Source organism: Carassius gibelio, chromosome A18 (assembly GCF_023724105.1).
Source record: "Carassius gibelio isolate Cgi1373 ecotype wild population from Czech Republic chromosome A18, carGib1.2-hapl.c, whole genome shotgun sequence".
Lineage (NCBI taxonomy): Eukaryota > Metazoa > Chordata > Actinopteri > Cypriniformes > Cyprinidae > Carassius > Carassius gibelio.
Window position 1 is genome coordinate 23241732 of NC_068388.1, and position 26658 is coordinate 23268389.

The window sequence follows — 26658 nt, forward strand, 5'->3', positions numbered from 1 at the left end:
GTGCACAGTTCTCAAAATCTCAGAAGAATAAGAAAATTTATATAGGGCCAAATCATAACTAAAACCTGTATACAAAAGGAAAACCTGAGGGGACATGCCCTAGTTATATTCATACTGATAACTGTTTCTGATCAAAAGGTGTATTCTGGGCAAAGGTTATTGACAGGGGGAGGGTGTAATAATAGTAGCCTATGGGCACATGGGCACTTGAGACAGCAGCGCTTCTGCCTCTCTGTGTGATTCTGTTTGGGGGACACGAGCAGCGATTCTCACCCTGCGCTTGAACCACACCTGCACCGCAGGACACGGAATGTTTAGAGGAATATGTGATTTTCTCACGCTCGGCTGAATGTGTAACTGTATCGGGGGACGCGCGTCATTCCCGATCCAAGGCGGATGATGGAGAGGAATTACCCGAGCCCCAGCTCCACAGAGACGGGCAGCGCGGCGTCTCAGAGCCCGGACTGGGCCTACAAACCCAGGTACGAGAGGACGTGTCGCCTCCCGAAGAAAACTCCGGTGATAGAAGGCCTAGCGAAAGACACAAACATACACACACCTAAAAGTGTTAAGACACATATTAAGGTAGTTTTAACGGAGTTAATGCGTTTACAGCTGCAGTCATACACCGTGTTGATGTACATCTGTTGAATCACCTTTAAACCCGCACTGCACTTAAAACACTTACGCATAATTATTCATTTTGGTGTATGTTTTGCCTATGAATCATCAGAAAGTGCAGGTTAAGGACTGTGTAAGCTTGTTGTTTCCTATCTAAAACTGCACGCAATGCACAGCAGTCAGAATGTCTTTGCAGACACTGAGGAGGTTTGTAAACACCTGATCGATCAGTGTTGCAGAAGGGCCACGTGCAGGTAACTTTACACAGTGATTTATATGATGCTGTCACTGATTTGCCTTAAACTTGCACACGTATGGCACAAATGCATAATTTTAATATGCATTAATTGCTTCCCTTTATCAGGTGTACCGTTTTCAAATCGTTTATTAAAGCTGCAGTAGGGAACTTTTGACGCTCTAGCGGTTAATAAACAGAACTGCTTGCGTCTTGCGGAAGAACATCGTAGCCGGATCTACTTCTCTCTGTTTATGTCTATGAAGAATCACAAAGGTACTGGGTTACTCCGCCGCGGTATCCCCGAAGCAATCTAAAATAGTCCGAATATAAACATTTATTATAGTTGCACCCTAGTGATTCAGGACAAGCCAAAAACACGGTTTGGAAAATGGATTCATGGTTTACTCGCTTATTATATACATTTTTCTACATTTTGAACACAAACAAAGTTATGGACCGCAGCTCTGATTGGTTATTTTTTACTGGGAGCGATGGAGTTTCTGCAAATGGCAATAGGACACTGGGAGGAGCCAGAGGAGCTAGATTTTTTCACAGATTATCTTGCTGAGTCCCAGTTCGCATACTATCCGTCCTAAATAGTATGCGAAACTAGAATTAGTACGTCCCAAATCGTAGTATGTTGAAAAGAGTATTCCAAAGATACCCGGATGGTCTACTATTTCCGGTTAGAATTCGAAGTGCAGATCAAGTGCTAATATTGCCCACAACCCATTGCGTACGGGAGGGAGGAGCTTTGCGATGGCTTTGCGGTTATGTAAACATGGCAGCCGGGTGCAGCAGCGGAGATGCGCCCTCAGCTTTTAAGTGTAAGAATTCAAATGTTTAACCCTAATTAAAGTTATATTTTATTTCGTTACACACATTGAACATGAACGTCAGAACCAGCCGCCTCACACATGCGTTTGGTTCTACGATGACGCAGCCCTGCTTCTTCACTCCTCAACTTGGTAGAAGAACACATTGTAAAATGTATTGTGAAAAAAAAACGATGAGAAAAAAAGATGGGAATAGTAAATAAAATTTTATTGGACATAAAGAATGAATGTAACGTTAACAGTTGTGGTGTGCGTAACTAGGCAACCGTTGTCGTTCACGTTGCATGACGTCATCAAAGTATGTCCCAGAACGTGCATACTCTTTTGCTACACACTCAAAAGTATGTACTTTTTCCCCTACAGCACCTTTAAGTGTGGCATATTAAAATTGCACTGAAGTTTTTGCTGCACCATCTTATCAGCGATATTAGGACTCATGGTTTCCCAGCTGCCAGTGATGCTTAAAGGGTTAGTTCACCCAAAAAATGAAAACTTAACTTGTTTTACTCACCTTTGAGCCATTCTAGGTCTAAGACTTCTTTCAGACGAATCCAGTCAGAGTAAAATTTGTGCTGGTTATTCGAAGCTCTGTCATTGCAGTCAGCGGGTGTTGCAGTTGAACACTCCACAAGTCGTCAAATAAAGTGCGCCCATCCATAATGAAATGTGCAGCAGAGGGGTCCGGGAGGTGAATAAAGGCCTCCTGTGGCGAATCAATGCATTTTTGTAAGAAACATATCCATGTTTCATACGTAATAAACACTTTTCTCTCACTTCCGGTATCTGTCATAAGTGCAAAACAGGGTAGATGGAACACTATTTTTTAAAGGGGGGGTGAAATGCTCATTTTCACTCAATATCCTTATATTCATAAGAGAAAGTTAGTCTGTACCGATTTTTCCCGGAAAAACACGAGTGGCTGGAGGCGTTCCGTGTGGGCGGAGCTAAAGAATCACGAGCGCGAGTAAGCTTTTGCGTTGAGAGTGTTTGGAAGCTGTGACATTCAGGAGGAAAATTTAACAAGAGCAGCATCAGCAACGACGTCTCTATGTGGTATGTACTGAAACTGTATATATTTGCTTAGCGGTTTTGGAAAATGACTCAATTCCACTTTATGTCGTCTTTTTTTTTTTTTTTTTAGCTGTACATGTGGAAAGTGCAGTTTGATGACAACATCGCATGTTGTTTACTTGATGTGCTTACGCGCCGATAGCTAAGTTAACAACACAGAGATATTTGAAGCAGTTTTACTCACCGCATGCGGTTCCAACACACGATCGTGACCCTTTTTCGTTGGGATTGCATTATCCTTAAGAAATAAACAATGTGCAAATCCAGCGTCAAACCTTGTTTGTAAAACAAGCATATTCGAAATGCAGGGAATAAACAAAAACGCATGCACAACTCCGTTGATGCTCTGTAAAAATAAACTCCATCCACTGGTCCCTTAATGCTGTTTTTTTTTTTTTTTTTTTGGTAATCTGTGCAGGGTTGTCTTGCCCTGGCAACCAAAAACACACTTTTGTGACATTTCGATCTCGCTTTGATCAGTGAAGTCTGTTGTGCTCTCAGTGCTGTGCTATACGGGAGCGCGCGCTCTTCCAGCAGACGCGCCCTTAGCACCCATATAAGGAAATTCCGCTCCATCTAACGTCACACAGAGCCATACTCGAAAAAAACTTTCCGAAACTTGTGACAAACCGGATTTTTGAAAATTTTTAATTTTTGAAACTTTGTCCATGTTTAGCATGGGAATCCAACTCTTTAACAGTGTAAAAAACTCAGTATGCATGAAATAGCATTTCACCCCCCCCCCCCCCCCCCCCCTTTAAGACTTGCATGTGTCTGACTGTGGCCAGGAAACAAACTTCTGGTTGACACATTATAATTGACCCACTTCGACAGTAAAGAGACCTTATTTTTTGGAAATTCCCATTAAATGTGTACTACATAGAGTCATTCATAATTCCTTAAAATGCACATTTTGATCTACCGTATTTTTTTGCCTTAATCTTTCTATGCCATAACACATGACATGATACATCAGCCAGGAAACTATTAAAATATATTTATATTTTAATGTAGTGTATTATAACTATGTTTATAATTATGAGAACTCATTAGCTGTTTTATAATGTAATTGGAATGCTTTTATAATGCAACTTGTCATGTTATATAATCCTGCTTGTATTGTGTATTATCTTGTCAGTAATAAAAGCACCAGGTAGTTTGCCAGACAGAACAAGGGACGTTTATTACACTGTACTAGCATGTGAATAATTGCATGGACAGTTCTGTTCACTCATATATATATATTCAGTAAAAAATAGACACAAGTTTAATATTTGTCCATAATATCCTTTTTTATATCAGTTCCAGTAGGTAGCATACATTAAGTTGTTCAGCATTCATACTGTAGTGGGACTTGAAGTCTGTTCAGTAGTTGCATTTACTATCTTTCTTTAACATTAAAATGATCAGCTTTCACTTGAAGTTTAACATCTGAGTGTAAGTCACCAGTGAGGGACTCTAAATTTTGGTTTTGTCTGATCCTCCAGTTGTATTCTGCCACACTGTGTTAGTTAGTTAGTTAGTTTGCTGACTGTGCTACTAACTGAAATAGAACAGTTAATAGCAGTCCAACAGACTAAAACTTGCTGATGGATATTCACTCTGTTGGTTTATGCACGATCTGTACAGCCATCCACACTGAAACCATCAAAATCAGTCAGGAAACAAATCCAAAAGAACTTCCCCAGCTGTGACCTTTACTTACGCAGATGTTTATTTGGCAAATTATATAATGCAGACTTTCCTCTTTTTAGCAAGAGATGTGGCATTGCTAAAATCAAAACAGTCAAAATAACCAAATACAATATTTTCCATATGATTCTTTGACATCTTTCTATTGTCTCTGTAGCTTGTTCCTTTGTCTGATTAGCTGTGAAGTATAGATAGCACATTTATAATGATGATGATATAGTGATTATGACAGAAAACATGTATAAATATGCACATATAATTAACCAATCTATGCAACTACTACTGGCCTATTACATACACTACTACTTCCAAACTAGTCTGCATCACGGAGAATTCGAGTAATATCTGCTATTATGTCTGGAATAGTTTGTTTTTGTAATACTAAATAGTTTGCAATAGAGTTGTGCAAACATGTACAGTTAACACCTCTAGAGTTAGTTACGTGTGAAGATACTGTTTATAAACGCGCCTGTCTTAATTGAAGATTAAAGATTTTTGCATGAGATCAAGGTTGTGGTTGAATTTTTAAAATAGAAAAATATAATGCCTAAAGGTAAACTTTTTACACTATAGTTCTAGTTATGGTTCTACACAGTTGGACTCTGAGCTTCTCCAACGGCAGTCCTTTGTCTCTAGTCACCAGCCTACGTTTACCACCACCACCCACCATCCCACAGGTGAGCTAGAAGTTCAGTCTGTAATGGGATAAAGCCTGTTACTCCTTGAAGTCTTATTGACTGCCTATTGTCTGTCTATCCTCACGTTTCCACCGCAGGAACTTTCCCCAGGAACTAGGGACTTTGGCCTGGTACTTGGTGTGTTTCCACCGCAGGAACCAGGAACTAAATAAAGTTCCGGGTAAAAAAATTCCCCTCAGAAAGTCCCTGCTGGCGAGGTGGTACTTTTCCAAAGTTCCGGAACTTTCGGGGGCGGGACTTTGGCGCTAAACATTCTGATTGGTTGAGTTCACGCAGCATTGGTTGAGTTCAAACACCATTTATTCGGATCAACATTTTCAAAATATTACTGTTATTGTGTCATGAAATGTAATTTTAAAAGTATTTCAGGCGAGAATGTAGTTGTTTAAAACTCAAATCTATGGTTTATTTATAAAGACAGCGCCTATTTAAAAATGTGTTTCGCCGATCTCAGAGACGGAGCTCCACTTGATCAGCGGGAGCTCAGTCCGCATTTATCCGCAGAGAGCAGCCTCATCTTGGATAGATCTTCTGATATGTGCCGCTGGCTCTGATGTCTCTTCAGTGGTTAAACATAAAATATAATTCAGCTGCGGGGTAAATCTAACAGGTTTTCTTTGGTCTGTATTCAATTTATCTATATGTTAAAATGAAAATAAAAAAGGCAAGTCTATATAATATTTCCTTTCATTGCAATGGCTGTATATAACATTACATATCCCTGAACTAAGTACATTTCTGCAGCTGTTATTATGTTTAAATGAAAACGAAAGGAGGCAGTGGTATTTTATATCCTATTTCGTTTTATTGTAAATATACTGAGCGGAAAATTGCAGTAGCCAAAGCGATCTGAGTTCACGCAGCATTGGTTGAGTTCAAACACCATTTATTCGGATCATTTTCAAATATTACTGTTATTGTGTCATGAAATGTAATTTTAAAAGTATTTCAGGTGAGAATGTAGTTGTTTAAAACTCAAATCTATGGTTTATTTATAAAGAAAATGTGTTTCGCTGATCTCGTAGACGGTGAGCTCCACTCGATTAGCGGGAGCTCAGTCCTCATGTATCCGCAGAGAGCAGCCTCATCTCGGATAGATTTTCTGATATGTGCCGCTGGCTCTGATGTCTCTTTAGTGGTTAAACATAAAACATAATTCAGCTGCGGGGTAAATCTAACAGGTTTTCATTGGTCTGTATTCAATTTATCTATATCTTAAAATGAAAATAAAAAAGGCAAATTTATATAATATTTCTTTTCATTGTAATGGCTGCATATACACATATCCCTGAACTAAGTACATTTCTGCAGCTGTTATTATGCTTAAATGAAAACCAAAGGAGGCAGTGGTCCTATTTCGTTTTATTGTAAATATACAGAGAGGAAAATTACAGGATTCGCATCGTCGCTGACATCACACTCCCCAGGCGAATGCACAAAGTCTGAACTAACTACCGATGATGCACATCCAAAATCAGCGTACCTTTTTTTTTTTTTTTTTTTTTTTAAATCAGCGTACTTTGTATTGAGAAATGCGCAGACCTACGTCACCAGTCTATTTGCCTAATCTACCAGGTACTTTACACCGTGGTGGAAACGCAGAAAGCAACAGGTCTGGGGGGAAAAAAGTTCCTGGGAAAAAAAGTTCCTGGTACAAATGTTCCGGGTAATTTCGGTGGAAACGCGGCATATGATATCTCTCTCCTAGGAGTGTTTGACTCAACACACAGCACAGCCAGTAGCAACACTACTGAATCATCAGTCATGAACTTCCTCTCCACTATTGAATCTAGAGGCCTTCAGGCTGGACCTGCTGGCTCCACTCTTCTCCCTTCATTTAGAAGCCCATCCTGGCAAACTGGTAAATATGTATTATGTCTCTAATTTAGAGGAACCACTGAGGTTTTTGCTGCACCATCGTATCAGTGATAATAGAACTTATAGTTTTCCAGCTGCCAGTGATACTTAAAGGGCTAGTTCACCCAAAAATTGGTGTTATTTAAAAAATTGTTCCGGTTATTCCAAGCTCTGTCATTGCAGTCAGCGGGTGTTGCAGTTGAACAGTCCACAAGTCGTCAAATAAAGTGCGCCCATCTATAATTAAATGTGCAGCAGACGGGTCTGGGAGGTGAATAAAGGCCTCCTGTAGCGAACCCATGCATTTTTGTAAGAAAAATATTCATATTTCAAACGTAATAAACACTTTTCTCTCACTTCCGGTATCTGTCATATGTGGAAGCCGTTCTGGAGGATGACACATGTGGACTGTTCAACTGCAACACCCACTGACTGCAATGACAGAGCTTGGAATAGTCAGGAAAATGAGGTGAACTAACCCTTTAAAGAGTCATGATCTAGATAGTTGGGGTTATATGAAATAAACCAGCTAATGGTAGAAAAAATAATAATAAAATGTAATTTCCCCTATGTTCCATGTATTAGTAGGTCTCTATTTATTATTTCATTAACATTTTTTCCTCACTTAACACTCCCTCACTTAAAATTAAATTTTTAACTAAACAAAATTTTTGCAGCCTCGCATTTAAGACTGTTTTATAAACTCCTTTGCATGTGAAATTAATTATGCATTGCTGCACTTACACATAGGCTGCAATTATGTTGTTTTATCTATCATAGTTTGCACTGTTCCATCCTTAAATAGCAGTCTCATAGCAAAGCCTGTATTACATTTTGACATGTTCACAAAAACATTCTGGGTGAAATGCACCGCTAAAGTTATTACATTCAGAATCGAAGAATCAGGTTTAGTGCAAAAGTAAATTGGTTTAGAGATGTCATGTAATTACAAATGCTGCCTGCAGTGCGTCAAACTTTTTTATTTTCTTTGCTATAGGTGCAAACTCTTCAACAGAACTTTATCTCACCGGAGCCTTGCATCCATCAGGAACGTTCCCGACGCCTTCTGCGCTTTCATCCTACCAGCATCCTAGTGCCTTTCCTACCAGAAGTTTTTCCACTACATCAACACCTGCTGTTCAGGACAGCACTTTCAGCACTTCAAATGGTCTGCTATCCCCTTATGACACTCTGCTGCAGCTCAAATCCTCCCAGTACACTGTGCCAACTGCACTTGCTTTTGGTGGTACGTCTCTAGGGGCTGGCTTGCCACCCCAGTCCTCCACATATCGCTCCGCTCAAGAGTCAGCCCCACACCTCCTTCAGCCTCAGTTCAGCCTGCTGTCCACATCCTTGGGCAGCTCCCAGCAAGTCCCTCAGCCTTACGGTGGCCCGATTTTCTCAAGCTCCACTGAACGAGCACTTCAGCGTGAATGTAGTGTGATCAAGCACCACCAACGGCCTTCTAGCACCCAGCCAGTTCAGGAGCAGCTGGCTAGCGGTGATCAGCACTCCTTACAGGGTTACCTGCATGACGAGAGTGACATTTCATTTCAGCAGAACCATTCACCGCACACACCTGTACCCTGTAGTCCTGCGGATGACCCTTCATTGCTAAATGGCTCCACACAACAGAAGACAACTTCTCAAACTCAGGCCTATGCTTCTTCTGCCCCCACCCCTGGGTTCTCCAGCTCATCTGCAGTAAAGGTTAAAGACCGTTCTTCCAAAATGGCTCAACATCCCAGTGAGAACACAGACACTCAAGCCCAGGCAAGCTCTCCAGGCATACAGCCGCAGAGCTACTCTTCCCCATCCCAGAAACAAAGCTCAATAATCGCTAGCCAGTCACAACCACACACATCCACGCAGCTTCCAGGCCTGGTCTCCATTAGTGCCTCGCAGACTTATATCAAATCTCAAAGCCTGTCGAGCAACCTCAGCCTACCACAAACCATCTCTTCTAGTTTGCCTGAGAAGCTTCCTTCAATTTACAAGACTCTCCCATCATTTGCTAATCAATCTGAAGCTGAGACATCTGTGAGCCAGTCTCTTATTTATTCTTCTAATCAGCAGCAAGATTTGCCGCCTGCGGGAAACAGGGAAGGGTATGAGACACAAGTGCAAACTCTCTGCATAGGAAGTCCTTCTCAAAGTTATTCTTCCAGCCACTCTCAGGGCCTGCCAACCATTAGTTTCTATACCCAGGGGCCGACATCTGCTAGCATAGCATCTCAGAACTATGTGTCAAGTCAGTCTCTAACCCCCATCCCTTCCTTCTCACCCAGTCGTGCCAGAAGTTCATCATCACAGGACTATATCTTAATGCATTCTTCTTCTGGTACCAAGACAGACAGTGCCCTTTTAAAGCAAAAGTACTTGTCGTCTGTCCAATCATCAACCTCCTCTCCAGCCACTCACACCCAAGCTTTACCAAACAACCAGTCCTCTGTTGAGTTAAAACCACGTCAACAAGATGAACGAATGTTTCTTTCCTCAAAAGAGCTTCCTCTTGAGGATGTGCAGTCGTTACAGAAAGGCTCTATGTTGACCTCCTTTCAAACCCTATCAGCCAATGAAGTCAGAGCAGAGAACAGCGTAAAAGATGACGTTTATGTAGTTTTGAAAATGGAAGACAGGCATAAAACCCAAAGTGTAATTCGTAGTAACTCCCAAACGGAAGAGCTGATCCTTACACATTTGGAAAACCACAAAGGAGCTTGATACCAGTGCCAATACCCCCTTTGACCCCAAGAGTAACCCTTTGTTGATGCACTCCACCCATGCACCCTTGAGTGCAGACCAGCTAAAACAGCACACTCTACTTCTAAAAGGGGCCAGTTCTCAGCAGCAGAACCTTCAGGGTCAGATTATCAGAGTTCAATCGACAGATCCCAGACACCTGTCTGAGGACCAAACACAGTTCATTAGAATTCCCAGTGCCCAGGTTCTGCTTGATCCTACACACATGATCGTTCTGCAACAGCCTATACTCCCCTCAGGCCAGAATCAGTCCAAGCAGACTATGTACATGCAGTCTGTACCAGTCCAGTATATCCAAATGAATAGCGACACTGTTAATTTGACCATTAATGGGCCTCACAATCAGCAGGTTGTCTCGCAACAAGTGCCCAACTCGACAGAGTCCACTAAACAGGAGCCAACCCAAAAAGACAACTTTAACCAATCAAATCCTCATGACGCAAAGCAGAATTTTACTGTCAGTTCTGTATGCTTTCCTGACTCGATGCTATTGGCAGATGAGAGGAACATCCTGTCAAATGTGGATGACATCCTTGCTGCTACCGCAGCCGCCTGTGGCGTCACACCACAGGACTTTGTCAAATCCACGTCATCTGATACCAACTTGTCATCGGTAGCCAACCCTGTAGACTCTAAGTGCAATTTCCAATCAGCTGAGAACAGACTTGATAGTTTCCCATCTCAGCATATGATGATCACTAACTCACAAGCCATGACTATAATTGGTGCTCAAACAACATGCTCCAAATATGAAATGGAGGGACACCAAGCGTTTGCACTCTCAAACTCTAATAACCAACTAGAAATAAGAAATAACCATGTGCAAGAAATATCTGACAAGGTAGCAAACACTCATGGGAAAAATAATGTGTTACCCAAGGCACATTTTGTAAACTCTAACCATGGCTCTGCTTTGAATACTAATGCACTTGTTGTTAGTAATACAATGTCCTCTGACTTTCAGTTCGCTGGCCAGGAGCAAAGTCAACCAGAACATCAGAATACTGAAAATGTATCAAATAATATAAGCCAGCCAAAGACATCGAAAGGAATTAAAACTGATAATAGTCCTAGTCAACATCCTACAGATGACTTTCCAAAAAAACGACCCAGATCAAAAGGTTCATCAAAACAATCTGTTGAAGATGAAAATGGTCAACCCAAATCTCAGAAGAGAAGCACACAACGTCAGAATTCTCATGCCAGCGAGGCAAGTTCAACTTCTACCTCAGAGGTTTCAAATGATAGCTACCAACAGCAGGAGAGAATGCGTCAGAAATTAAGAGGGGTTGAAGAAACACAGCCAGAGGTTAAAACTGGATTCTTGGGTTCCTTCCTGGACTTTCTGAAAACTGGATCGAAAACTGGATCATCTCCACAGATACGGTCAGCCAATCGCACTAGAAAGACTTCGGCCTCTAAGAGGCCTCCTAATCCATTACTTATTCCTGTTAAACCTCCCCCTCCTTCAACCCCATTGATATCTCCAGATTCTCAAAGTGTCATTTCTACAAAGCGACTTGATGAAGAACTCCAGAGGAACCTGGAAACACTACCACCGTTTTCCTCCGATGAAGACGATTCAGTGGGAAAAAACCAGGATCTTCAAAAGAGCATAACTTCTGCACTGTCATCTTTAGATGAGACCTCAGACAAAAAGCACAAGTTAGGTATGGAAAACATTTTAATTCATTATTCATAGTAAAGGTGTCTAAATCTTCAAACAGGGGAAAATTATGTTTTATGTTTTGATTAAAAGATAGTTAACATTAAAAGTCAGCTAAACCATAAGAATACACAAAAAAAAATTATAATGGTGATCTCATTATAATGTTATGTATATGAGAGTAGCTTAGTTATTAACGTTCTCCATTTCTGTTTTGAGCTGCGTGCTGAAGATGACCAGTACAATGAAGAATTTAGCAGGTTTTTAATCAATGGGATTTATCTCATCATTTATCTCATATAGAATAAGTTTTATTATTTGTACCACATAACGTTAATATTATGACTGATGTGCACGCAGTGCCCTGAATGCAGAAGTGAATGTGTCTGTGCGGCTCTGAATGAACTCCTTTTTGGACATGTAATGTTACTTCATGCAACAACGTGCTGAAAAATGGCAAATAAACTCTCATTTGTTTTCTAATTTTATTATAATAGTGTTCTCATTATAATGGTATGTATGACAGTCCAAGTCATAGTTATTAATATTCTGCATTGCTGTTTGTCCTACTCGCACTGCAGAAATAATCACCGTACTACAGTGAAATGCTTTACTGCAGTGCAACTCGACCAAATGCATCTTATATGAGATACAGGTTCATGTCAATAAAATAGAATGTCATGGAATGTCATTAATTCATTTCAGTAATGCAACTCAAATTGTGAAACTCATGTATTAAATAAATTCAGTGCACACAGACTGAAGTAGTTTAAGTATTTGGTTATTTTAATTGTGGTGATTTTGGTTCCCATTTATCAAAAGCCCACCAATTCATGATCTCAACAAATTAGAATACTTCGTAAGACCAATTTAAAAAAGGAAAGTATGTGCATTTACTGTACATGCACTCAATACTTGGTAGGGGCTCCTTTTGCTGTAATTCCTGCCTCAATTCGGCGTGTTATGGAGGTGATCAGTTTGTGGCACTGCTGAGGTGGTATTGAAGCCCAGGTTTCTTTGAAAGTGGCCTTCAGCTCATCTGCCTTTTTTCATACTCCATAGATTCTCTCTGGGGTTCAGGTCTGGTGAGTTTGCTGGCCAGTCAAGCACACCAACATTTAAGAAACTTTTGCTGCTATTGGCAGTGTGGGTAGGTGCCAAATCCTGCTGGAAAATGAAATCCGCATCTTCAAAAAGCTGGTCAGCAGAAGGAAGAATGAAATTTCTTTGTAAACGGGTGCGGTGACTTTGGTTTCCAAAAACACAATGGACCAACACCAGCAGATGACATTGCACCCCAAATCATCACAGACTGGAAACATCACACTGGGCTTCAAGCAATTTGGGCTATGAGCTTCTCCACTCTTCCTCCAGACTCTAGGACCTTGGTTTCCAAATGAAATACAAAACTCATCTCTCATCTAAAAAGAGGACTTTGGACCAATGGCAACATTCCATTTCTTCTTCTACTTAGCCCAGGTAAGACATCTCAGACGTTGTCTGTGGTTCAGCAAATTCCTTGACACGCCTGTGTGTGGTGGCTCTTGATGCCTTGACCCCAGTCTCAGTCCATTTCTTGTGAAGTTCACTCAAATTCTTGAATCGATTTTGCTTGACAATCCTCATAAGGCTGAGGTTCTCTCAGTTGGTTGTGCATATTTTTCTTCCACACTTTTTCCTTCCACTCAACTTTATGTTAACATGCTTGGATACAGCACTCTGTGCACAGACAGCTTCTTTTGCAATGAATGTTCGTTGCTTACCCTCCTTGTGAAGGGTGTCAATGATTGTCTTCTGGAATACTGTCAGATCAGCAGTCTTCCCCATGATTGTGTAGCCTAGTGAACCAAACTGAGAGATTATTTTGAAGGCTTAGGAAACCTTTGCAGGTGTTTTGAGTTGATTAGTTGATTGGCATGTCACCATATTCTAATTTGATGAGATCGTGAATTGGTGGGTTTTTGTTAAATGTGAGCCAAAATCATCACAATTTCACAATTTGAGTTGAATTACTGAAATAAACGAACTTTTCCACAACATTCTAATTTATTGAACTGCACCTGTAAATAATATACATTATATAAATATATAAACCAGCTGAAAAGTTTTATAAATCACCTGTACCCTACCTGATCAAAAAAAACAGTCTTTCACTCTACCTATGTAAATTTGAGTTTTGTTAAAGTTTTTAATTTCTGCTGCCAAAATGCAAGATATTTATTTGAAGCTTCTTTCTTTTCAGTTTCTTATTTACAGCTTTATTATAATAGGCTGTATATTTCTCCTTATTGGGAGAAAACCAGTAGTTCTATGTGAAATTAGACATTGAGCTCCCCCATATAGCCAAAATGGCAAGATCATAACACACCATGAATATATGACTGTGAGATTGGGATTCGAATCAGGATCCTCGAATCGAAGCATCGACTCAATGACTTTTCGGGGTCACCCCTAGATTTGGTAACTAAATCACTGACATTTAGATCTTATGACAACCCTAGTTCATTGCCTCCATTTTCAATATAAACCTTCAGGTCACAATACAAAGCAACTTCAGACCTCCAACACACAGCCTACTGATGACAAGCCACAGGACCGACAGACAGCACTACAGAAGATGTCTGCAGAGGAGTTACTAAAGGATGTGCCTCCAGACAAGCTAGCTGTTCAACTGAACTCAGTTGCTATCGAGGGCCTGATGGACGAGGAGCTGTCAGATAGTGGAGGGGAAGGCATGTACCGGGAGCGTGACGAGTTCGTTGTTAGGAATGAGGATATTGAAAGGCTGGAGGTATGCTGGGACTTTTGAGCCTGTTGAAGTCAACATAAAATCAACCCTTACTTGCATGTTCCAGTATTGTACACATTTTTTTTGTTACCTGTTCACCTAGGCTGCATGGGATATTGCTTTCCGATATGGAACAACCACTTGCAAGATCCAGTCCAATTAAATATGCCATTTAGTTAAATAATAATTCAGTAACACTTTAAAATAGAAACCAATTCTCACTATTAGCTAGTTTCGTATAAGCATGCATATAACTAGCAAATTGGTTGTTTATTAGTACTTATAAAGCACATATAAATGCCTTATTCTGCATAAATTGATGAAATTATATAATGTAACGTATCATTTGTGGCTGAGCAGTTATCAATGTTTTCACCCATCTCCTGTCAATTATAAGAGACATAGGGCAGACTCTCTGTGTTTAATCAAACCCTTTGGGCCCTATCTTGCACCCAGCGCAATTGACTTTGTACACCGACGCATGTGTCATTCCTATTTTGCACCCGCGCAAAGCGCGCTTTTCCCTCCACAGAAGCACGTCGCTAAACTAGTGAATGAACTTGCGCTCCCTGGGCGGTTCAGCGCAAAAAAGGAGGCGTGTTCCGGCGCAAACGATCCCTGGTGCTATTTTGTTGTTCCATTAAACAATTGCGCCACTGACCAGAAAAAACCTGGTCTAAAGTCAGTGGCGCGTTGCGCGTTGTTCATTATGCTATTTTAGGGGCGCATGCTTGACCATAATGTATAGCGTGCACAACGCGCATACACTTTGCTCATGTAATCTACACAGATGCAACAGTTATTTTTGCAAATCATAAATTGTTACACTAAAAAAATATTAACACATGAGATGACGGAAATCATTGTGGTGTGCCACGAAGATGTGAAAAAAATAGGCATAAAACTAGCTCACAAATTATTCAGGCTAATTATTCTCCCATCCCCATACAACACAACTTCTCTGTCTTTCACTGCTCTTACAAGAACATCAGTCTCCTCGGCTGTGAACCGCTCCTGGCGTGCGCCTGGTAAATACGCCACAATAATAGCAATCCATAATGGAACTTGCGCACCTGCTTTTAAAGGGAATGTTGGATGACGCTCTGATTGGTTTATTTCACGTTACGCCCAAACCACACCTATGAATAATGAAGCTACTTCAGACCAACCCATTTTAGATTTGCGCCGGGCGCAAGAGCCATTTATCCCGCCGGGAAAATAGCAACAGCGCCGAGACCCGCCCACAAACTTACTTGCGCTTCGCGCTTTGACACTTGCGTTTCAGATCGTTAAAATAGGGCCCTTTGTCTCTTTTAAACCTTTTATTTGTTGTGTTTTTGGGTGTAGATCACATTGAAGGCGGGAGTCGAACCACCAGCCATCTGGAAGGTGCAGAAAGCCCTGCTGCAGAAGTTTGTACCCGAGCGCAGGGACAGGAAACCAGTGTTCTTTGCCACCAACAGTGTAAGTGCAAATACAAAATGTGCTAACATAGTGTGTTTCCAATGGGTCTCTCAAAATACTTTGAACAACAGGCAGTGTCTTATCCTTTTTTTACAGTATTTGGGGTATTTTGGTGATGCTAGGTCCATGTACAGGAGAGTATATGTCAAATTTCTTGATACTCTCAACAAGCGGGAGTATGTTTGAGTCTGCAGCAGGAAACCACGATGCAAGCCCATGCATTCAATGAGGTACAGCCCGTTCCTGAGAGAATTCAGCTAATGAACAAACAACTGTTGTTCTTTTTTTGTTCAGATTTTAAATATGTGGTTAGAAAGTAATGTTTACAAACAGATTTCAGTCTTTCCTCATTTGTGGGCTGTACGTGCATGTGCTGTGCAAAGGACATTAAAAGGACAAAATGGCTTAAAGTCAGGCTGAAATGAAGATCCACCCCATCTATTTTCTAAATGCATAATATAGGTCTAATTTTAAACAGGTTATCCATGCATGTTTCATTTTAAACCTATTTTTGACCTCATAAAGTGTAGTAAAAATGTAATCGTTGTATTTTCTATTTGGTGACATATTCACGTTTTCTCACATTCATCAGCCTCCACTTTGGGACGCCCACATCTCAACATCTGGTCAACAACCGATGCACAGAACCATAATCGGCAATCGATTACACTCTGATATACATCACAATATGGAAAAAAGAATCTGTCGCTACTTTAGAGACATTGGTGTCACCAGTCGTGTTTATGCCTCCTGTCAGTTGTAAATGTGTGAATACAGATGAGTTTTCTTCACTAAAATGTCAAGCTGAGCCACAGGCCTCTATTGTGCAGTCCCACTCAGCCAAATATTTTTCCATGGAACATCAGTCTCCTGCCCAGTGTGTTTGAAATCTTCAACATAAAACTGATCCCACACTTTACTCTATTCCTTCCAGCTAGCTTGAAATTCACATTTTTCATTTTCTGTTAAAACCGTTCCCTTGTTGACTACACTATTGATAATCTACATATTTCAAATGACATCCACTTATTTATTTGTTGTTCCCAGAGGCTCTCAGGCTAAAGCTCTTCTGGCCCAAAGAGTGACTGCATCGTCTGTGTCGGACTCTCCCACGGAGAAAACAACACAACAGAGAGCTCTATCGAAACCCAGACCCAAGCATCCAAAAGCCAAGGCTGAACCTCCGCCTAAAAAGAGAAAGCAATGGAAAGAAGAGTTCAGTGCATCTCCCACCGACCCCTCACCGGAGGCTGTGAGCGAGGATGACGGTGAGACATGTGACGGCAGGGGAAGTATGACCTCGTTGTGCTCAAATGTGCATCTGTGCACATCAGTGTTAGTTTTTGAACTAAATGATGCACTCAAAACCCCACTCACTAAGGACATCTGCTGGATATAGCTGCGTAAATGCAACAAGAACACAGCAAAAATATAGTGTAATCTTAAAATAAGTGTAATCTGAAATTTCAATAAATAGCATTATAAATAAAGTTATATAACGTTAGCAATTTTTTTGTGCACCAACAAGTTTTACAGATGGAATATTGTGAAATTTACAATATCACTTAGAACCATACATTTAAAACCTCATTTTTTTACAGAATCTTCTTCTAATTAGAATGATTTTTACAATTTCAGGTTGTAGTGGCAAATATTTTCTTGCACCCTAATGTCTTATGGGGGATCAGTAAGATCGGTCTGTATGTTGCTGTTGTTCCACACTCATTATTTGTCCAATCCCATTTATCCCCATCTTAGAGTTTAAGCCTCCAGTTCCGTTCGCCTCAAGTTTCCTGAACACCAGAACGATGAAGGAGACCTTTAAGAGCTTTGTTGAGCTGCTGATCACCATCACCCTGGACGCAGACGTCATGAATGCGCTAGAGCGAGAGAACGGTGAGAAGTCGAGGATCAAACTGTCTGATTTGTAACAGGAGTGTTAATGAGTGGCTCATGGTGAAGCTGACCTCTGTGTCTGCTCTGGTCCTGTGTTCAGACGAGCTGCTGCTGCCTCACATGAAGAGGGTGGATGGAATGATCACAGACAACAGGCGCAGGCTGCTGCCCAAACTGCGCATGGGTCAGATCTTCAAAGTTAGTCACCATTTTTCATGTCGCCATCAGTATATGACAGTCCTGCTTCAGCTCACAATAATTATCACATTTACCACTCTGACTAATAGCTTCAGTTTTTTGGGGGTGGGGGGTGGGGGGTTTAGTTAAAGGAATATTTAAGCCAAAAATGAAAATATGCTGAAAATATACCTACCCACAACCCATTCAAAATGTGAAAGGGTGCCGTCAGAATGACCTGAAAATGTACTCACTCTGAGGACATCCAAGATGTAGATGAGTTTTTTTTGTCTTCATCTGAACAGATTTGGAGAAATGTAGCATTCCGTCACTTGCTCACCAATGGATGCTCTGCAGTGAATGGGTGCCGTCAGAATGAGAGTCCAAACTGCTGATAAAAACATCACAATAATCCACACCGCTCCAGTCCATCGAATTGTCTGTAAGAATCCATCAAGACATTTTTAATTGTTCAAACTGTTGCTTCTGGCCAAAAAATGAGTCCTCTATCCATAATATTGAGGTCTCCCGTCTTGTCTGAATCAGGAGAGAAAATTATAATGATGGATTTGTTTCTTACAAACTTTTTTATTCACAATGCATTAACTGATGGACTGGAGTGGTGTGGAGTATTGTGATGTTTTAATCAACTTGTTGGACTCTCATTCTGACGGCACCCATTCACTGCAGAGCATCCATTGGTGAGCAAGTGACAGAATGCTACATTTCTCCAAATCTGTTCAGATGAAAAAAAAACTCATCTACATCTTGGATGGCCTGAGGATGACTACATTTTCAGCAGATTCAAATTTTCAGGTGAACTATTCCTTTAAAACCAACTAGTTGACTAGTAATTAAAATAACCCACAAACCTATTGGTTTAGAAAATATATACTTTTGAATACCCCAAAAGAAAGCCAAAAAATGTCAAATGCACAATCAATTCTGTTAGTTAGCTGACTTGAACATTTCTCTGACACAGCCAGTGAAAGAAAGCACTGCTCTTCACATGCACAGACATTTGTTAAGAATACATTGGATAGATGTTTTTGTAGGCTTGCAGAGTCTTACACAGAAATGCTGAAATGTGCATTCAGACTAATGGAAACAGGACTGATGAAGATATGTGCATGTAAACACAGACACTGTGCTTGCTTATGATTTCAGGATGTGTTTTTAATGCATGTTATTTTGTCCGGCAGAATGCATTAGACAGTTTCCCTGAGCTGTCCGTGGTGACCGAGCTGAAAACAGACTGCGAGACTCCCGTTTTTAAAGTGAGGTTAAGTGGGAGGGCTTACAACAGGAAAACCATGAAGCCCTTGAAATCGCCCTGCAAACTTCCCCTGGTGAGTATTGCAGGTCTAGCAGTACAAGTGTTGCTAATACCAAATATCCTGATAACAACTAGTTACATTTTGTTTGACCACTAGGAGGTATACCATACTGGCTTTTAGGTCACTGTCTTTATTTCTCTGTTTTTCCCACTCGATCAGGAATACACAGTGGATCAGCAGAAAACACATTGGTTTTCCCTGTATCACTCTCTACAACACTATAAGTACCACACATACCTGATGTGTATGGAGGAGGTGAGGCATTAGTGTGTGTGTGTGTGCGTTTATCTACTAGTCCTTGCTGACAAGCTCTAGGAATCTTTGAAAGCATCTTGTTTTGACTAGCGGTGTTCATATCAGTATCAGCCCTGACGTGTCTTGTTTTATCCTCCGTGGTAAAATACTCCACCTCACACTATTTGCGTAAGTAAAATAAGACCTGAACGTTGGCGAAGCGCAAGGTTTCCCAAATGTTTTGTTGGCTGGAACCCCTCAGACACGACATCACATTTACTTGAAGCACCCCCAGAGATTTTACATGAATATTTTTGTTAAAGTAACAACACATTTGCATATTCACAGTCCTCTGATGTTGGTTAATGGTTAAATGGTACAGAAAAAATATGTAATATTTATTTGTATTTAATTCATTACTTTAATGTATTATTGTCATTTATTATTTCAAAATATTATATTGTTTTAATTTTTTTTTTCATATATATATATATATGTATTTATTTATTTCATCTCTTAGTGCTCATGTTGAAAACGACAAAATACTTCTTTCAGGGTCTTCATTAGTAATATTAGTTTTTAACTAAATTAACTTAGTAAAATGTCTTACACTAAAATCTTGCAACATTTACGTCTCAAATGATTCACTCTTAAACGCTCAACCCTTGTGCTTCTAAATTCTCAAACTTTTATTTTGAAAGGAATGCTGGTGAAATTCTTCTGTCCACAGAAATGTTGGAAATAATTTAAATGTGTTAATAAAGTGAACCAAGCACACATTGCATTAAGACTATTCTTATTTAATTAGCTTTTGATTTGATTAGCACACTAAATTGCTGTTTTCTGTTTTATTTTGATTATTTATTATTTGTAATTTTACATTCGGATTTAATAAATTATTAGCTTTTCATAAACTCATACCCCCTGCAGTTCCTTCACGTTGAGCTATGGTGCTCATGTGGGAGATTTGGGTTTGAATCCGGTTGCTTCCACCGAACAACGAACTCCGAACACCCTAAACAGTGACATTTGTCTCTTTAGAAAAGGAAATATCTAGTTTATGTTTTCAGTGCTGTGGGTCCTATGTTGGTTCAGTGTGTTTCTCTCTCATCAGATTCGGTTGTTGAAGTCGCGAGGTAAAGATCTGGGGCAGGAGGAGATGGTTCAGACATGCATATGCAACAGGACATGGGTCGAGGGCCTGTTCGATCGCTTCGGGGAGCTTCTGACACAGGTGCAGCAGGCCTGCCTTTAAACAGAAGCCTAGATTCTGCTGATAAACAAGCATTTATGGGAATGAGCATTCATTCATCTGATGAACCTGCACTGTTGAGGACAGACATCAGTACTAAGAGACTGTGAGGGTTTTAACAAATGGAAATAAATAGACCAAACGGCTACCTTTTTCTGACATCCACAGACACAGAGACAGTGGTTTTACATTGAAACCTGCTTAAGCTGTAGTTGAGTATTGTCTGTACTGAATCAAGGTCTGCGTCCTTTCCTCTTATCAATAAGGACCAGAATTGATCTGTTATACAACACATGTGTCTTGCTGAGAACCTTCTTTGGTTTAAAAGAATAATATCAGTCTGTAATTGTGGTTTGGAGGGCTAGGTTATTATAAAAATAAAATTATACATAGATATATATATGTAAAACATATATTTTTGCGTCTGAATGCCAGATTTCTATTTAATAATGTACATTTTCATTTTGTATAGACAGCTTGTTTGTCAGAGGATTCTCATGAGGAAACTCTGTTTATTATAACAGAGTTGGTGCAATTCCTATACTGCTTTTGTGAAATTTTGTTGTAAAAAAAAAAAAAAATAGCATTTACTTAAAATATTTTTTCTGATATATACATCTCTTTATACTCAAAACATTTATTTTATCTCAAAGATGTATTTTTCTGAAGGAAATACTGTTGTCATTTCTCATACATTTGTAGATGGCCTATATATTTATATGTCATATGCACATTGTATACTACACATCGGAAGTTCCTTTATTTGGGGATTTTACAAGTTTGCCACCGTTTTGAACGAATTACTTTGCCGATAGCATTGAAATTAGTTCTTTTTGCTTTTAAGGTGTAGCTGTGTTACACACTACAATGTTTTTGCCGACATGTGAAAATAAATTTCCTTTTATATGAGAACTTTGAGTGAGTACTTCATTTATAAATAATCATTATTTGTTGTATGAAAACAGATGGATATTTTAATGTTTTTTCTTCACTATTTATCTGAAGTTATTTCTTTAAAACTTAATTTCAAATCTCTTTTGATTGGATTGGTTCCTTTTTGTAGTGTTTTTTCTGACTTTTAATGACTTATTAAAGAAACACAATCCTTTTTCTCATTAGTGCACGTTACATCATTACGTCATGTGAGTCATTAAATGTTCATTGATTTCCGCAACACAAAGCAAGGGATTTTATGAAACATTTAGCCATTGAATCATTTACTAAACCGATTTGGTTCATAAATGTGTATCATTCTTAAAAGAAGCTACTGTGTCTTGCTCGGAAACAAGCAATGCAACTGTTGATTCTGCTGTCAATTCTTCTCAAACTGCTTTTGTTGGCAGACCAAAATGAAAAAAAAGTTGAAAAAAACAACAACACAACATTGTTTCTAAAATGTAATAACTTATAATTTGAACTGAATTGAACTGTTGTATTTTATCAGTAATACTGTGATTCGACAACTTCAGGTGATATATAGTGTATTCACCATTTTAATGATGGAGCACAAACATTTGTAACTTGAATGTGCTTCCAGTTATTTTAAATAGATCTAAACCATCTGTAATGGAGAATTTGCGCGATCACATCGGAGCTACTTGAGTGTTTAACAGATTAAGTTACTTTTATAGTGTGCAAAACTTTTTCAGTCAAAAACGGGAAACTTTTTATGCGTTTTGACTGTTTGTTTGCACGACAACGGTGTTTTGGGGACTGAAAACATAATTTTGAAAACAGGTTTCAAAGTGCAAGTTTTTTATAACGCCACCGTTATCGGAAATCTTTGAAAATGGTTACATCATGCACGTGCGTAGTTCATGTTAGGTAGACACAGGCGGCAAGGAAGTCGACCGGAAGTTGAAGTCGGCTGCGAGCTGCCATCTTGTAGCAGAACTTCACTTGCGTTAGCATCCCATTGACTCCCATTCATTTTGGCGTCACTTTGACAGCGAATAACGTTACAGCTGAGGCGTTTAAAGACTCCATTTGTCCATTATTTATTTCTAAAGATACACGACAATGTATAAAGGGCTCCATTACATCTATGTTACATTATGGCCCCGTAGAAACAGTTTTTGTAAAATAACGATTGCATCATAACCACTCGACTCTCTGTCGCATTACCATACAGACAGGAGGAGAAGCTCGCAGGCAATTAACTTAATATGGCGTACTGGCGTTACATTTTAAAATACTATACAAAATAATTAATCAGAATACTTACTCCTGCTCACTCACGACAAAGAACTCCCCGCTCAAGCTCGCCGTCTCTGCAAGATTAACGATGGCAGTTTGCACGCACAGCTACTAAAGGATTTACATCTGTCAGACAGGTTGCTGACGTCGTCAAGCTTTGTTTGAGTCTGCACGTCAGAAACGGAAGTGCTAAAAAACGCTAAAAATGGGCTTCACTTGTCTCAGTTGAGTTCCAATGGGGTCGCTGTGTCCATTTCTTTTACTGTCTATGGGTAGACATGGGTGTTGATTTTAAAGACAGGTGCGAACAAACATACACAACAATGGCGGAGGATATGGTACTGTTGCTGCTTCTCAAGAGTTTGCTGACGCTTCTTCAGCATAAGTGTGGATTTACTTCAATATTACAACCAACAGCGGAGACGCATCATATAAATCATATAATCGTCTCTTCCCTACAGGTACTGTTTACTAACAAGGTGACAGCGCCAACTACTGGCCTCGAATAGTAATATAATAATAATAATAATGCGTTTTTGGGCGTTTTCGCAGATATATGTAAACGCAAGTCATTTTGAAAACGTGTTTACATGAAATTTCTAAAATGTTTCTGTTTTTGACTACAACATTGCTGTGAAATGTAGCCTAAAAATCATGGGTTATTTTATTTCAACCCCAAAATGTTTTTTTTCAGTGTTTGGGTAGTTTTTGTGTAAGCCTGCTCCTGGGACCAGGACAGTCGCAACAATCCAGCGATTGTAATAAGCGCGGGTATTTTGCATCCTCCATTTAATCTATAAAACTCTTTCTTTGCTGTAAATCATTTTGCAAACGGATGCGATGTCAGTCACTGAAACGAATCACATCAGTCTTTTTGCAACAATAATATGTTAAAATTTTACTTCTTAAATGATTTTTAAACGAGTTAAAATGTAAGAAATAGTGAATGGTAACGTTATATTAAGAACTGTATTTAATCAAAATAACGGCAATATATTAAAGAGAGAATTTGCCATTGTTCCACATGTCCAGTTAAGTATGAAGCTCCTCCCCTCACTTTCACACACACACAAATCACACACATGATACCACACATGTTTCATTTTTTACTTTTATTATCATTTCACACTTAAAGGGGATAAAGTTTTTGACACAGTCATATCATTGTAGCTACATGCTTTTTCATGAAATATAGGCTATGCTGAAATAATTAAACTTGTCATTTTAAAACAAGTCCTAAGGAATGAAATTGCTTTTTGAGGTTAAAAGAAGAATTTCTTTTGATGACAATCGAATATGACAATTACAGTTGAATGTTGATGTTGTTAACAAGAACAATTTGAGAGCAAAGTATAACTATGATAATCTGCACCTTTTGACGTGATCTGAGCTAACTTTTTGATGGTTAGATTTAATCACCACTGGTAGCCAGATTTAGTATAGGCCTAAAACTTTTTTTTTTTATTTCAGTTGGTCAGAACAAAACTGGCAGACGTGTTGTTCAGATTACATTTTTCAGGACATACTTCACACTGGTGTGTTGACTGACAGCCACACACGCTCCTCAAAACATTAGATTCATCCTTGCGGAGAACCCGTGCCAATGCGCAATCCACGCAAAGAACATAATTACGCAAATAACTGCAATTGCATGTTTCAAACAGAGATGGCGACAAAGAGGTAACACTTACTGAGTGCAGCTTAAATAACTAAAATCTCAACATCTAGCACTTTATCTTTAGGTCATATGAATTAATATGATAGTCTAAAATCATTCACACACACTCATGTTGTTTCAAATATGAATGACTTTCTTTATCCTGTGGAACATAAAATATAATATAAGGCTATTTTGTAAAATATCTAAATAGTGTTTTTGTCCATACAATGGTAATCAAATCTGTTTGGTATCCAACATTTTGAAAATATCTTTTTTTGTGTGTTCTGCAGCAGTCTTGCAGGTTTGAAAATTACACGAGGGTGAGTAAATGATGACAGCATGTTTATTTTGTTATGAACTATCCCTTTAAGTGAACGTGTGTGCTTTTATTGTCACTGAGCATTGTGTTTTGTCTGGATGTTTGAGTCAACTTCAGATTTCCCTGTTATCAGTGCACTGCTATCAGTTCCCTGCTATTAGTGAAACCCCGTCACAGGGGTTCTTGACGTAGGCAAAACAAAGTCTGACGGTGTATGTTAGATAACAGGGAACCATAATAAGAAAAACATTTGAAAATGATAGTACTTGGCTACATTATCACTTGACCTTATCAAATGAATCAAGCAGTTGTGTTGATTAAAATAGGAGGACTCTCTGGCAGTAGCAGTGAAAGTGTTTCTGCCACATCAGCCTCAAACAGAAAGTCATATTCTATGATGCTGCAGATTTCTTAGATGTGAGCAGTGATTTATCACTCAGCATACTCACATAGCTCCACTAGAGGCTGGTTAATCTTTAGTCTTTACACAGCTTAACCAGATCAGCTGTGTAGTACATTGTCTGTGTGGTCTGAGAATTTAAAGCAACCAAATCAAGAATATCACATAATATCTGATGCATCATTAAAAGACAATATGCCAAACTAAGTGGAATTTGTTAAGAAATATTGCTAACTTTTTTTCTTTTCTTTTTTTGTCTTTTTGCTTCATTACAAAAGAGCATGATTATTTCTAGTCAAAATACCACTTAATTCAAAATAAACTTAAAAGGCCAAAATTATTATTAAAATAATTCTACCAAATATATACGTTCCATGCATGTGCTCTACAGGAATACAATCAAAATCTCTAAACAATTTATTATGCTCTTCTGAAAAAAAAGTAAATTTTAGCAAATAATATACTTTGAAACATACTTAAGTGTGAACTGAATTTAATGTTATTAAAGTTATTAATGTTATTGATTACTTGCATGTTATTCACAATCGAAATGTCTTATAGTTTAAATGTATATTAAATGCAATTATCTAAAATTATCCAATCTTGTAATGTAATTTCATAATTACTAACCCTAACCCTAATTTAAAAAATATACTGCCAAATGTACCGATAAGCGTAAACTAATAATACTGTAATATAATTTCTATTTAAACTTGTATGAAATGTATTTAAACAGAAATGTAATTGTTTTATTAAAGCATGAAAGATTATTAAAACAACTATTTTAAATGTACTTTAAAGCTTTTATTTTGACATTAAAGTGCACTTTTAAAAAGTGTCCTCATGTTTAAGAAACATTTGTGAAAGTGTTTCTCTTTACGTGCCATTTACTTCAATTGAAGTGACGTGACGAGTGGTCAAGTATGTTGTCCCATACTCAGAATTTGTGCTCTTCATTTAACCCATCCAACTGTACACACAACATCCAACTGTACACACACAGAAGACCTTTGAGTTACTTACAAGTAACAATCATAACAATCAATATGTTCAAGTACAGTTTTTTAAACATGCTTTTTAAGATTTGAAGTACACTACAAGTGTACAATTAATTACACTTCTTTCTCATACGGGTGCCCTTGCTGTTCTCTAGTTGTCTCATGGAAAAACTATTCAGAGACTGTGAGACTTCAATACGGCTGGTCAGTGGACTGTTGAATAAAATATGATTGTTGCGAGACACATCTCTGTGGCTGAAAACAAAGACGCCAATGTCTCCAAATGGCCCGTCATGAAGGAAGCCACTGTACAGTGTAATCTAGTGAGGGGCGGCAGAAGATTCCAGACTGCATATTGCTAGGAGAACTGGATGTTTGTCCAGTCGCAAACGTCTGCCCTACAGCTGAGACACATGAATATGGACAGGAACGTGCTGCTGGGGTTGAGTGGGAGCAGAGCTGAGAGGACTCTTTCACACCGGTCAGTCTTCTGGA

The 26658-nt window shown here is 39.1% G+C and overlaps 1 protein-coding gene across 1 annotated transcript; it reads left to right on the plus strand.

The window, feature by feature from the left end:
* Positions 1 to 214: 214 nt before the first annotated feature.
* On the plus strand, positions 215 to 21502 carry LOC127934625 (glutamine and serine-rich protein 1-like). The gene is given in 14 exon segments (XM_052532128.1): positions 215 to 482; positions 5032 to 5135; positions 6865 to 7017; positions 8011 to 9715; positions 9717 to 11446; positions 13977 to 14233; positions 15578 to 15694; positions 15791 to 15924; positions 16742 to 16962; positions 17453 to 17590; positions 17691 to 17788; positions 18970 to 19116; positions 19264 to 19359; positions 20453 to 21502. Coding segments are annotated over 14 exon segments (5127 nt in total). The 5' UTR covers positions 215 to 396; the 3' UTR covers positions 20594 to 21502.
* The last annotated feature ends 5156 nt before the right edge of the window (positions 21503 to 26658 follow it).